The 15,609-nt window shown below is 36.8% G+C and overlaps 1 protein-coding gene across 1 annotated transcript in view; it reads left to right on the forward strand.

Annotated features, from left to right (window-relative positions):
- The window catches only part of LOC135218064 (uncharacterized), a 488,183-nt gene that overhangs the window by 242,504 nt on the left and 230,070 nt on the right, over positions 1–15,609 (forward strand). Inside the window, exons 6-8 of the mRNA XM_064254207.1 lie at positions 12,768–12,862; positions 14,164–14,380; positions 15,024–15,270. Of these exons, the coding sequence (XP_064110277.1) occupies positions 12,768–12,862; positions 14,164–14,380; positions 15,024–15,270 (559 nt within the window). The remainder of the gene's footprint in view (positions 1–12,767; positions 12,863–14,163; positions 14,381–15,023; positions 15,271–15,609) is intronic.

Raw genomic sequence — 15,609 nt, forward strand, 5'->3', positions numbered from 1 at the left:
GGTTTTCCTCTGGAGCCACCCAGTGTTACAGCAAGCGGCAGGGAATTAATACAAACACAAGACGCTCTCACAACTCTGTCCATGCGCGGTATAGACTAGAGAATTCAGAGAATCTAGCTCTCATCTCTTTCTGCTGCTGGTATTTTTTGTGTGAAAGGCGTAGAGTAGCTCCAGCTAGATTTTATTATAGTGGTAATTTCTGAAGAGAAAAGGAAAGGAGAGTAATAAAACGGAATAATGACTTTATAAAGAACAAAGGGTGGTAGGAATGAAGGCAAACAGCAGCACACATAAAGGAAAAAATTAACGATAGTATCGGAACATTCGCTCCTGTTTGGTGCAAGCAGAGAAAAGAACTGGATAAATATCAATATAATGAAGAGAGAGTGAGAGAAAGGAGGAACAGGAGGTCTGCAATGAAATTTCACCTAAATAAAAGCAAACTAGATCCCTGGTTAATGAAAACATGAATATTTGTTTACATTAGTTTGTACAAGTCATGATATTTTGAAGTGATTTTATAATTCCATCTCTGGAATCGTATATTACAATGAGCTAGCTTGTGCAGCAAAATTTCGTTTTGACTGGAAGTCAAATAAAGTAAATTGCAAAGAGAGAAAGTTATTACTTCCCCACAGTTCTAAGTCCTTTCATGGATTTTCTGTAAACTTTTTTCAGAGAAAGATTGTTGGATGATGGACTCGTCCCTTTAAACGTAAACTCAGATTTCAGTATTTGACTTTTAAAGCAGGATTATGTTCTGCAGAATTTAGGAGTCGTCGTGGTTTATTCCACGTCGTCCAGTTTATTGTATTGAATTATTTCGAAATATTTTACTTCCAAAATTCCTTCCTTATCGTTACTTCATAACATGAAATATAACTGGAAATGATGAAAAATACAACCTTGATCTCATTCTCATATGTGACAGTACAGACTAGGGATTTCCATAACTGAGTAAGGAATAAACATTGGGTTGTGTTGGTCTTAGCGATAGCTAGACATGGCTTGTAAAAGAATCTTTGCTGACGTGTTATGACTCCTGTGTTTCAGCTATCATTAATATTTCTCTTTTCATTACAACTTTTCTAAATTTACATTATTAAGTAAACATCAATGGTAAAATAAACTTATGTTTAGGAAAGTAGACCAATTACGTAATTTAATATTCAAATATTGTATCATTCTTTATTTGCTGAATGGAAATAATTCTCTCTCTCTCTCTCTCTCTCTCTCTCTCTCTCTCTCTCTCTCTCTCTCTCTCTCTCTCTCTCTCTGAGTTTGTTTGTCATGCTTCTCCTGCGAGATCCTATTCTGTTGGAAGATAAACTCTTTAATATTAGCATAAAAGAATGGCCAAATGTCTTCAGAATCTCCAAATTCTTTTCAATATCTGCAAGAGATTTCATATTCAGGTTTGGAGCACATATAGAATTTGGCCGATGACATAAATTGATTGAAAGGCCGCTGAACCAGCTGCGCCAAAGACAGTCCCAAACACATTTCTTTTTTTTTCGGAAAAGAGAAAAGAATGGGAAGGAAAATTGTACAGTATTGAATGGAAATTGTGTCCATGTTGGTACCAACAGTTTTTTTAGTGATATTAAAGTAAAACCATTTTTCATGGGGTAAATAATTTGAGCAGATTTGTGTAAAGATAACATCGCTGAAGTAGAAGACGATAAAGTTTTACTTAGGGAACATAAACGTAAAAAAAAGATAGAATAATAAAATAAGAAAAAAAAAAGTGGGGAGGAAGAGGGCAAATGAAGAAAAAAAGGAGATCAAAGAAAGTTTATCATTTTCGGTGACCAGTAACTCATGTTGTATTGTGTGCTTGTTTACTATGCAAATGAAGAGGTAAAAAGAGCTATTCATTGTGTTATAAATTTTAACTAGATGAAGGCGTTTAAACTGCTATATTTGGATTGAGTAGGACATTTTGATGACAGTTTCACTCATCACAAGAGTTGAAAGTTTAAACATTTCAGTACAGAATCGGTGACAGCGAGCAATGTACACACATACACACAAAATTATATATATATATATATATATATATATATATATATATATATATATATATATCACTATGTATGTATGTATGTATGTATATAATATACATATATAGATAGATGTATGTACATATCGAACTGACTTACCAATCGGCTATCATGGAGGAGATGGGTAGCTGTCGATAGGAATTTGTAGAGCAGAGTTGAGATCTTATTCTTAACTCGTGTGTAGTGGGTTAATGTAGCTTTTCTTAGGAACATTCACTTCAGGGCGTTACGTCCTTGCTTACACGAGTTAGGGTACAAGTGACTCATAGCCTTGGCAGGCAACTCTTCTAGGAGAAGGACCCTCCGAAATCAAAACAGTGGATAAAGGGACTCTTTGGCCTTAGCTGGAAACCCTTCTAAGAGAAGGCTACTCTGAATTCAAACCTTGTTCACCAACCTTGAACTGTGCCATGGCCTTTGTAACGTGACTTTCCATGGTATTGGTTTTGAGTTCCCTTGCCTGAAGGGAACAATCAGCCATTTACCTCTTTTTCGTTCACATTCCTGTTTTTTTTTTCTTAAAGAGTGTAGGACAGGCTGATAAGAGAGCAAAAGATGCTTGGTTGATTATCAGGAAAGTGCCTTCATCTTTACCTAACCTTTTCCAATGCTGACTATCCTCCAGTTGTGCTAAACCTGGCAGATTTCAGTTGCCTTACAATGCTGTCCTTGTCGACCAGTTGCTTCCGGCTTTTTTCTCAATGTCATATGGAAATATTCATTCATACTTACAACAGAATTTTTGTAAATAATGCAAATACTGTTGCCCTGGATGTTATTGTTGTTTATTATCGTTGATTTTTCGATGTTACTGTTATGTTTTAATACTGGTTTTATGGTCTTAATTTTAATTCTTTTGGGAACCCATTGTTGAACCCTGGGCCTGTTACCCGTTACAGTATGAAAATTTATAAAATACCTTACTCAAATATTCGGGGCTTAGGTCAAATTTTATTGATCTCCAGAACTGTGCCTGTAACTATGATTTGATTTTTTTTTATCTGATACTCTTGTAAGCAATAACAAGTGAAAGGTGGAATTTTTAATCCCAGTGTTTGAGGCTCAGACTTAATTCATTGTTGTAGCATCCCGCATGCTCAAGGTATGGCTGTATATGGAAAGTCCGGAAGACGTATTTATAGTCAGAAAAATTTGGAGTGTAGTAAGTTCTACAATGTTTACATATTTTGTCCAGGTAATAGATTTGACTTTATATTCACAGATGTTCAGGCTATTGAAATGGACATGTCTGTCAATCAGCATATTCCTGATGCCACCACTGGAAAAATTGGAATCGCTTTATTGAAGCTTATCAGGCATTTAATATTTCAGATGCTATATTTGTTAAAGGCACTGGAAATATTAGTAATTAAAATGAGGGTTCAACGGACTTTGTCGCCAACAGATTGGAATGTGTAACAACACAGTCGCAAGTGCTTTGGGAAACTTTAAGACATTAGTGAATTCCTCAGGTTGTTGGGCGGAGAAGCAAAACACTGTCGGACTTCCGAAACGAGTGTGTGGCTGCTCAATTGACCCAGTTGCTGTCAGGTGATTGTGACGCCAGAAAAATGCAGTTTTGTATGTCTGTTCGCGCGTGAAACAGGGTGTGTTCATGGAAAGTTCCAAAACTATCAGGTTGCATGAAACGTAATATATTCTGACATTGAGTGAGAAATGCGGCATTTTAGACAGCATACACTCGTAAGTGATTACCAGTGAGAAAAGCCCGAAGTAGGGCACATACAAGATCCATCGAGAAGGTAAAGAAAACTCTGAAAAACCTTTGAATTCTTATAGATACTCTGAAGGGAGCTGAAGTACAGGGAATGCACTTAACATTTTTATTGAATATTTATCCATTCTTTTTTTATTTTACTTCTGATAATTGTGGTTTCTTTTGCAGATGGATTTAGTTTGTCACCACAGAAAATGAATTATCTAATTGACAATTTTGTTTGGGAAAATACTGATGAGGTTTTGACAATGAGAATAGTGTTTGACTTTTTTTTTTTAATCAAAATGACTTATTAGAGTAGTTGTGTTTCATGATTTTGGAATTTTATGTTCATTTGCCTTGGTTTTCATTTAGTTCTTTTGGGGAAAAAGACTATTTTTGAATCTCTGAGCTTAGTTCTCAGCCTTAGATCTAACAACTTGATCTAGCTGCAAAATGGCCAGTTCGTGGTGGATGCCAAGGTAGGTTACATTGCCAATTAGTGATTTTTCTCCTTTTAATTAGAACAGGGTCCATTAGACCCTGATGTTGATGGCTAATTTAGTAAGATATGTCCCTAGAAAGGTCATCAATTTACACCATTTTTGTTGAGTCGCCATGCTGCAAATAGAATTTACCATACAGCAGAGAGAAATTGCAATAATTCCTTGAAGAGGAAATTTCGATGAATTACTCAGCCTCATCTGTGGTTGACCAAATTGGTAACTTCTATCTTTGGGTCAGGTTCGTCTTCCATTCCACCTCTACTAACAGATGATGTTACATTAGGTACTGGCTCTAGGAAAAAAGCTGAACTGCTTCATCGAGCTTTCGAAGCTAAGTAATCAGCTGAGGATTTCTAGTGTGCTGTCTACCAAGATTATTAGATTCTATAGATTTTTATGCTGATTTAGTACCTTTGTGGATAAGTGCCAGTTTATTAATACAATGACTGTTCCCAACAGTGGCATATCTTCAGACTGCAGTAACTACAGGCTAATCTCTATTCAATCTGTGCTCTCCAAAGTTGCTGAAAAACTTGATTTTAAGCCATTATATAAGAATGTGGAATCTAAAGGACTTAGCTATTAGTCAGCAGTTAGGTACATACGTATGGTGCTCTTGTAGACCTAACATGCTATTTGCAAGGGAACCTTGATATAGCTTTTAAGTATAAAGTAATTCAAATAGATTTTAGTGCTGCATTCGATTTAGTAAATCACAAGGCACTTATCTAAAAGCTTCAGAATCTCGGAGTGGGTGGATGTGTTTTTCATGTTTTAGGATTACTCCATAATTTCCTCACAGGTAGGCAGCAGCGAGTTGCTGTTGGTGGTAGCAACATCTCCACGCATGAGAAATGAAGCTGCATGTATGTGTGTGCGTGTTTGTGTTGGAGTGACAGTATGAGCTTATTTAGTTAGATTATCCACTGGACACACCACAATACGTCATGAACACAAAATTTGTTATGCCATCAGACTACCCACCTTTATTCTTTAGGAGGGAGAGTATCTTAGTGCCTTTCATCAAATAGACTTCGAAGAGTTCTTTAAAAAAAGGATGCAACTTCCATTAAAGCACTCTTGCGTAGAGGAATAGTTCACAAAGCGTATCCAGTGATCGTATTCGGTTCATATTTCAAAGATTTATGCTTCGAGAGAGTAATTTCTCAGTATTTTGACTCCCTATTTTGTGTTGCATCCGAAAACAAGTGCACGGAGAGACAGCGCTGTTTTTAGGGGAACAATAAATCTTGGATATTGACGTAATAAATTATGGACGATCAAGAATGATTTTGATGGTTCACTCTGCTCGTGAATTACTTCAGTTTTATGCGCCGTTTAATGGCAAAGTTACTGAAGCAGTGTCTGTTATTGCTGGACTTGATGAAAACGATTACAAAGCCAACGAGAGAGAGAGAGAGAGAGAGAGAGAGAGAGAGAGAGAGAGAGAGAGAGAGAGAGAGATGAGCATGATCAAAGCAATATCATCGGGCAACGGATGTTGCTCTCCCGGTTGAGTAGAAATTGAGATGAATGCAAGACATCCTGACTTCAATGAATATCAATATGCCTCTCTCTCTCTCTCTCTCTCTCTCTCTCTCTCTCTCTCTCTCTCTCACTGTATCCGGTATAATCTGTAGCTATAGAGACCATCCCTAATTTAATTTGTGCCGAAAGGTACTCTATATCCACAATAACGTCATTCCTGGTGTGCATGTGCCATATGAAGTTTAAAACATATTACTCTTTTTCCCTTTGCGAATTTGGTTTTATTTTGCAGTTATAATTAAGTTTGCGAGTTGCGAGTTCAACTATGTAGATCTATGTGCTTTTCTTTTCTTTTTTTTTTTCTTTTTTTTGACGTGTTAAAATGTTAAATTCTTAAGTGACTAATGAAAAAGATAATTTTTTAAGAAAAAGTTTACAGTGGTGGAATGTAATATAATAAAAGTAATGAAATATACTTCAAGAGAACGCAAAGGAGGTTTAAGCCGTCCTTTCTCTGTTGCTTAAGATTTTATTCATATTTTACTGTCGGGTTGGTTTTTTCTATAGGACACTTCTTGAATAAACTGTGTTTTGTCAATGCAATTCATTACCATACACAACTGGGCTTATAAGCATCGCCAAGCGTGCTAACGACTGTAATAATCTCTGAAGGCTATACACATATGATAATGGAAATCATTATTTCTTCCAGATAAGCGAACAATAAATACCTTCATGAATACAGATATATAATATCAAACTCTCCACACCATATAAACATAGTAACAAAATCGCTGATTGGATTGACCATGTACGGTTTATTTTTGCTTGCACTAAGCAGCCTTGTACAATCTAAATAAATACGTATATATTATTAAAACAATCAAATGAATGAACCCATTCTTTTTAAGAGAGAGAGAGAGAGAGAGAGAGAGAGAGAGAAATGAATACTACCATACACTTACTCAAACTGCTGAATCGTGATTAAAGTCCTGCATAGAGAATGTCACAACAGTAGCTGCTTCTTACACCTAAACAGTGGCTCTCTTCAGATGTTAACTCATGTACAATCTGCACTGTTCACCTGTCTAGCGCCTCCGTGACGTAATCGGGGTGGTGTTGGCCTGCCACATCGGTGGCCACGAGTTCGATTCTTAGGCAATCCATTGAGGAATTTGATATGTGTATTTCTGGTGATAGAAGTTCAATCTCGACGTAGTTCGGAAGTCACGTAAAGCCTTTGGTCCCGTTGCTGAATAACCACTGGTTCCATGCAACGTAAAACACCATCCAAGCAAACAATACACACCTGTCTAGTGGACACACTCGGTCGTTTCCGAGATGATGTGGTCGTCCTTGTCAATAACTCGATTCAGGTCTATCTTGCTATCTTTCTTTCTTCTACATGGCGTAATGGGTTTGAAACAATCATACATCTTTTCACTAATGTGATGTTCATTTCTTTGCTTGGCACATATTTTAGGTGAACAACGCGTATGCTCAGTCTCCGCTTATTTTTTATTAACATCCGGCATCCACAGTTCCATTGAAGAGAATTGTCTTAAAAAACCATTCACACACTCCAAAATTTGGCTTCATACACAATCCAAATTCTATGCCAATCTTTTGCGTCCATCATGCTGCCTGCATTGTTCACCTATTCTTTGACTCCTTTTCTTTTCTCACCCTTTCAGCATTCTAAAACACCCGTATGAATTTCCTTCTTCTGCTCTTCCACCATTCAAATTGATATTCATTTCTCCAGCTTCTTAGAGATGCCCTGAAAACCAGTGTAATCCTAAAGGCCTGTCCACACGAGCGGGCCTGGTCGGCATTCTACGGGTCGACGGGCAAATTTTGGCAGGCTTACCCATGAATGTTGTCCACACGGGTGAGGCGATGGAGAGGTGGACGTGCCCGACGATGCCAGTTGTTTGTTCAGTGCGGTACGATAAACATGGTGCCTACCACACAGAGAAGATATTGCGTAGCATGATAATTGCTTTGTGTGTGATGAAAAAGACGAAAATGAAGAGAATATGGTGCAAAGAATGGCTCAGTAAAAGAAATGTATATGGTTAACGTACGTCTGCCAGGGTTGAAGCTCAAGCCATCGGGCACCACCATGGTGATTTTGCTACAAGATACATGGGGCAATTTGACAGTTTGCCTGTCAAGTGTGCCCGTTAGATGGGAGGTCCGCCGATCAGGCCCGGTCGTGTGGACAGGCCTTAAGCGTCTAAATAAAGACCTGGAATATCAAGACTTCTTTTTCTTAATGTTCTTGTCGAGAAGAGCTTACCTGGTATGGCGCATTCATCTACATGAAAACTATCAGTAATGTGGGCACTGCAATATTATAAGGGGGGAGTGATGTGGCTCAATAAATGATCCATCTTTAGTGTACCTGGAGAGGTCATCATCATATAAGAAGAATGTAAGAACAACAAATACCCCAGTAACATAAAAGAGGATGTGATAAATAAGAAAATAGAAAAATCTCACGCCCAAGTTCAGAACGTCAAGAACATTGGCCAAAAAACGAAAACAATCTACTGCAAAATGGATTAAGGAAAATCCTACTGGAGGCAGCAGACATCCTTTGTAGGATCATGACCAAAAGAGTGAAATTGAAGATTCCCTACAAGTCTCGCTGATTGTCTTAAACTGCTCCAGCATGCCAGATGCCCTTGTGATGAGGAACTGTGCCACCCCAAAAGGACTCCGCGAGTTGAGAAGAAGTGTAGCTTATGAATTCAAATATCTGAAAGATAGAAACAGGCAACCTGTCGAAAAATCTGCATTGGTCACATGATTTCCTCAAGGAGGTGACCAAAACCTCAAGTTAAGTAAGTTAAGTTTATCTTAGTTTAACCAGACCACTGAGTTGATAAGATCTCCTAGGGCTGGCCCGAAGGATTAGATTTTTTGTTTTTTGTTTTTAACCTAGCAACGGGACCTACAGCTTATTGTGGGATCCGAATCACATTATATCGAGAAATGAATTTCTAATCACCAGAAATTAATTCCTCTGATTCCAAGTTGGCAGAGCGGAGAATCGGACTCGCGACTACCGAGTCGGTAGGCGAGCACACAACCCACCCGTCCAACGAGAAACAAAACCTCATGGAAATGACAGAGGCATACACAAACATTTCGTCAGTGTTCAAGACAAGACGCTTTACGTAGATGACTACATAGGAGAATGTGAGGTCATCGATCTAGAAAATAGCCTTTCGACTCTTTCGCCCTTAGTTAAGGACGGAAGAGTCGAAAAGCCTTGCAGCGGTACGTCATTGTTTCACTTTCCTTCGTGGCTTTTGCCTTTTTTTTTTTTTTTTATTCTATCACGTTCCAAATTTTTGTGATGCTGTTATACATGTATATATACATATATATGTACGTATGTGTGTATTTGTACATGCATGTATGTCATACACACAGGTGACAATTTTTATATTTACGAATATTAATATTACCTTGAAGAAAGTCATGAATTAAAGGAAGAAATGTCTATTGGTAGAAGAAATAAACTGATATTGAGAAAAGAAAAGTATAGACATAAAAATGCTTTCTTAATGTAATTAAATCCACAGCTGAATTAGGATTCAATAAAGTAATACGCACACACATCTTAGGAATACTTACGATGAAAATGGTCAAAATAAAGATAAATGGTTTTGTATCGATGTTTACGTATATGTAACCCTGAATGCATTCCTGATGAAATAAGTGTAATTAGGAATACAGACAAAAATATAAAATATCTTGATTTTGTATTAAGCAATGTATTCAGAGTGGCAAAAAGGACCCTTTATAGTAAAGACAGAAACTTGTAGAACAAAAATCCTGCTTTTTATTTCGAAGTTAGTCCCAATTTGCTCTAGGAATCGCGAGTTACTTTAATATACAAGAACAATAATACAACGAAACGAGCCGTTATAAAGAAACCTGCCCAGAATACTAAAATATGTGCCCATCAAATACCGTGTAACCCATATACCAACATGTATGAAAGTTAAGCTGGAAACTCACTGGAACTTGCAATAGAATCGCTTAAAAAGATATAAATAAGGCCAGGAGAACAGTGTCATTTTCGTTCATGTTATCTGCTAGATAAAGGCTAAAAAAATCATTTATTTCAATAATATACTAGAATGAAATGTTTATGAATCCACTTTTATAAAAGAAAGCTTTTATGAGAATATGAAAGTAGGCCAAGGAATAAATATAAACGCGATCCATTTAAGTCAAAAGCAATATATAAAAATGTATGGCTTTAACGGAGGGTACTTTACCTGGCCTTGGAACAAAGTCGTCATCCAACTCCAACAGACTAGTGAATGGAGTAATGGATGGTAGTGAGTCTGCTGCTTTTCCCTTTAATCCACTTATCAGGTTGAGTATATTTTTCCAACCGGCTGTGTGTTCGTTTGTGGCGTCACTCCAGCATGTAATATACTCTCAATTTCGGGCACTGTGTATCAGTTCTTTGAAGATGTCTTGGAAATACTAAAGACGAAACTGGCCAAGATTGATGCCTAGGTTTTAACTTCCTTCCTTGTTTCTATGTTTGTGTATCATGACGGACATGGAATTGAGCCATCCACAAACTTCCGCTGTGACACACGAACTTACTGTAAAGATCTTACATAGTAACGTATTGAGGCCGTAACTACACTAAATGAATTCTTGTATTTGCCTTCAACCCGAATGTAAACACAAAAGTTTGAAGAGGCCACTGGCTATGGATTCCACGGAGAGGGGAAGAAGACGTAAAGGACCTGTGAAGTCAAGAGAGAAAGAGCGTTCAGAAAGCGACTTTCTAAACGTTATGCAAATGGTCGTCCCAAACGTCCCAGACTTCAACGAATGAACGCGACCTTCAAAACAATCCATAGTCGATTAAATCAACACCGGCCAATTATACAAAGCAAACAAATGCTAATTGTTAGAGACTTTAGACAATAGGGAATTTTGGTGGAGTAGAGGTACGTAGCCATCCCCTTTTCCATTCTATTCCCACTCCCTAACCACATCTGGCTTTCTCTCTCTCTCTCTCTCTCTCTCTCTCTCTCTCTCTCTCTCTCTCTCTCTCTTTTGATCTGATCTCCCTTATCTCACCCTCGATGAAAGCCCTGTCGCAGCATTTCAAGCTCTTTAATTTGGTCTTTTTGAAGGTAATAGGATAAGTCAACACACTTGGAACCTGATGATAAGTGGGTTAATTTCTGAGCGCTCTTCCGCGCGTAACCAACCCATGAGCGCTCGCCTCTGTGCGGCAGATGCTGCAAAATTTCGTGTGTATGCGTTATGTTAATGATAAGTTACGATTTGAAATAGAGAGAGAAAGAAAGCAATCTTCTCTGCGCTTTTCTTTTATAAAAGATAATAATATATTGCCTCTTACTAGAGTTATGTAAGATTATTGCCAGATTATATATTCATATCATATATATATATATATATATATATATTAAAATCTTGTCTCAAAGACTGGAGTATTTTTTATCAGAACTCCTTTGTCCTGTAATAGTACACATTTTGTTAATTCCGATTGTAATCGGCTATGCATTGAGTTGGAACATTTTCCTAAACGAATATTCAGCTACATTTCCAAGTTCAAGTGTTGACATTGTTGATGATCTCTGATCTACTGCAGATATGTGAAATTCTTTTAATGGCTTGATAACTGAACGCTACTGTTAAATACTCTCTAGTTCCATGAGGAACACGTCCCTGTTCTTATCAGATTTTTTACTGTTTATTCCCATTGGCATTATGAATTATATAGATTTAAATGTGAATAGTTTTTCAGTATTTTTCCTTACACGAGATTCCCCTTTGATTTTTCCTCATAGAATTTCGGAAAAACACTTTAAATTTAATTCTCTCTCTCTCTCTCTCTCTCTCTCTCTCTCTCTCTCTCTCTCTCTCTCTGGAAAAGTCACGTTCTGTATCACGAAGTCATTAGATTCATGCTTCACCATGATTAGTGTATAAAAAGCGCCCATAAATTCCTGATTTCATTTGTGCCATAAATATAATGTCATGAAAACATTTAATCATCCTACAGTCAAATGTTACGGCTGGATTGATTCAACAGAAAAAGGCCGGACTAGTACAAGACAGTATACAGGAATACTAAAAAAAAAAAAAAATAAATAAAAGGTAATTTTTAAGAATTATAGGTGTTCTGGTGGCTGGGATCCTCAAATGGTGGTGTGAATGTGGCGTTGGAATTACCAATGCTATCTCCTCAGATTTATACTGAAAAAAACAATGGTAAATTGTAATAAGCTAATTTTGCCCTGCAGAATAATTTTTTTTTTTACATAAATAGTAGAAACTGCTGATTGCTGTTTCGCGTAAGTTATATGCTGCACAATTGAATTTCTCTATGAATATATGGAATCAGTTGAGGGTAATTATCGTACACTGACCTGGCAGAATGAGTTGTGTCAGATTACGGTGCGGTACCATGATTGATTTCAAAATGTGGTTATCAGTTGTGACCAAAAACTTTACAAATTTATATGTTCTTTTGTCTTCCTTTGGTCTACTATATATTCATTGCTCAATACTTGTGTAGCTGGTATGTCTTACATATGAAAGGTCTTATATTTCTACAGGCTTCCCTTGAATGAAAAACATAGTAAATCCTTTCATGAAAATAAAAGGAGATGGCCAAGTTCTTCGATATTTAAAAGTCATCATACTAAAGTGTGCACTTTCTTCAAAGGAAAACATACATAGTAGAATAAATGGGTAATAAAATCACAATATGCAGTTACCTGTTTAATATGTATATATATGTGTGTGTATAATATATATATATATATATATATATATATATATATATATATATGCTATATATATATATATATATATATATATATATATAGAAAGTGTCCCATTCCTATAGAAACGTATAATTATATCATAGTTTTAATTTTATTGGCTAATTTCTATTTATTTTCTGAACTATTTCAGACGGCCATCTTCAACCTGATCAACATCCACAAAGGAAGAAATTTGTTTTGCGAGGGCCTCACCCCCCTAGTCCGGTCGACCTCCAGACCCAAGTGGTGAGTTGACTTGGAAAACGTTACCCTTTAAATATGATATAGTTTCTGGATATCGCTGACTGTGCGTCTGGTGCAGAAGGAGACGTTATGCTTGCATGTTTCTTTTATATGTGGGCAGAGGATGTCGGTCGCACGCTGTTTCCTCTATTTTGTGTTCCTTTTTGAAGACATGGCACAGGTTTATTACATCCTCAGTATGCTATTTCTTTTTATCTGTTCAGGGTGACCTCTGTTTTATCTTTAGGATCATTGACATATCGATTTTTATTGCTTTTATTTTTTCACATTGTATCTGCGAGTCACTTTTTCATTTCCATCCATCAAAATTTGTCGTCCGGTTACGATAAAAATTCCTATATTTCGTCATATTATCGCCTATTTTTACCGGAAAATATATTCTTTAGTCGCCTTTAAAGATTTTTAGAAATTTATTTTATGGCCAGTGATTTAAAGACTTTTTCCAGTATATTTAATTTCTGAAATTAATTTTGTGCTCATATTTTTGTAATCATGTAATGTTTAGAAATAGCTTCAAAATCAGTCATAATGAGTGTAAATACCCTCATGTGATATGAAAATCTGAATGTGTTGAAATTAGCGCCAACACGCTGCCAGTGCCTTTGGTCAACTGGATGTGGATTTTGTTCAAAGGTGACAAAGTGGCCTTTGTGTCTTTATTATCAATTACAAATACAGGGAAGATATTTGTGCATATTGACCTTACACTAGTCCTTTATTTACTCAGTTTGTATTATTCAATATTTAGAGTATACACGAGTATTGTATATTGCAGGTCCTTATTCCATAGCTCGACGATTGTCAGCACGAAATGTAATTATGTGAATGGTGAAGAAAACAAATTATTTTCTGCGTTTCCCTAATATTTGTTTTTGGTCACATATACGTAAATGTAAGAGTAATTAATGTTAAGAGAAAAGTTGAGGTCTCTTCATCTAATGAAAATGGATTGTCCGCTGTATTTCGTGTTTTACCCTTGTTATTGATCTCCTGCGAGACATTAATTACACCACACTTTTTCGTTGTGAAGAATATTGTCAGCGTTCATTGCTAGATGTATGTAGTTGTCAAGAGTGTCAATTTCCTTATTAACAAAATATGGAAAAGCATGACGTCTCTTTGCGTAAGAGGGCCACAGGAATTTGGACCCAGATAATTTTGTCCATTCCATTAGCATTGTTCCCATTGATTTTATGTCCTGCACCACCTCATTTCCCCATACGTAGAAACGGTATCTGTCACTCTAGTGTTTGTCTTGGTCGGCTTTGCCACATTCCCAACAGGACCCGGATGCCAAGTGAAAATGTCTACTACTACGAGTCGGCCGAACACAACGGTCAGAACGTCCTGAGTTTCGCCATCTGCTTTGACGTCGAGATGGACGTGTATCAGTTCGCACTGACGTACCCCTACTCGTACACCAGACTCCAGACCTTCCTCGATGTTCAGGATGAGAAGAACTACGGCTTTTGGTGGAGACATTTGTTGGCGAAGACTGTGGTAGGTAAAATTAACACTCCTGGTGTGACTGGTAGAATTGGTGGTTTGTCAGAAAGAGGATTGATTTCTGTGACTGAGTGTAGCCGATTTTCTTACTTAATCTCTGTTATTTTTCATATTATTTTTCATAAAAATATTCAGAGCGTGGCTAGATTATGGTGTAAATAAAGACATTATTTTAAAAATAAAAATTCTTTGCGAAGCGAAATTTTTATACATTTTGTTTGAAAGACATTACATAAATTATGTACACGATTCAAATATTACGACTATTGACTTGCCTTCTCAATACTGTGAACACTACAAGAGAAAAATTTCGTGTTTTTTTGCGTTTTATTTGACCATGTGTTATCTAGACAAGGTGACTGACATGTGAAAGACTAATTAAATCGATACTTGACGTTTAGCCATGATAATGACGCATAAGTATGAAGAAATAGACCTTTGAATAGTTAATCACGAAGACTATTCTGACCTATAACTGTATTTCAGATTGTTTGAATGGCGAGGAGCACGGTATTTAAATAAACGCCAAGTCAGAGTGTTACATATTTGGTTATAGAAACATGTGCCCTGAATGATCTATATAACACGCTTCTTTCCTGCAAATTGTAGTACTCCCTTTTTTCTTTTCAATTAAAAGTTGAAGAGAGACTGTGAGGTGGTGACCATCACCAGTCCCAAAAATTACCGAGGACACGTCCAGGAAGCGGCCGAATCCTTGGCGCTCCTTGTGACCAATAATGACGAGGCTGCCCCCCCCTCAGACACCCTGCAGGCCATCCAAGGTCAAGGTCCTCATGGGAATGATGGTGACGATCATGAAGAAGACGATGATGATAATGATGATGATGACGACGACGACGACGATGAAACTGCTGCAAAGCCCAGTATGTACCTCTCTCTCTCTCTCTCTCTCTCTCTCTCTCTCTCTCTCTCTCTCTCTCTAGTATTGTTATTAACTTGCGTTCGTTAGAACACAAAATTCTGTAAATCAACTAGGCTGTTCTTTCATTCATAATGTAAGCATACTGATACATGATTTATATATATATATATATTTATATATATAAATATATATAAATATTATATATATATATATATATATATTATATATATATATATATTATACTATATACTATATATATATATTTACATCATTTGGACAGTATTTCCTACGGGATCAAGGAAGCATCATCTTATAAGAAGTTAAGCTTTCCCCTGATTTC

The sequence above is a fragment of the Macrobrachium nipponense genome, chromosome 9, assembly GCF_015104395.2.
Source record: "Macrobrachium nipponense isolate FS-2020 chromosome 9, ASM1510439v2, whole genome shotgun sequence".
Classification (NCBI taxonomy): domain Eukaryota; kingdom Metazoa; phylum Arthropoda; class Malacostraca; order Decapoda; family Palaemonidae; genus Macrobrachium; species Macrobrachium nipponense.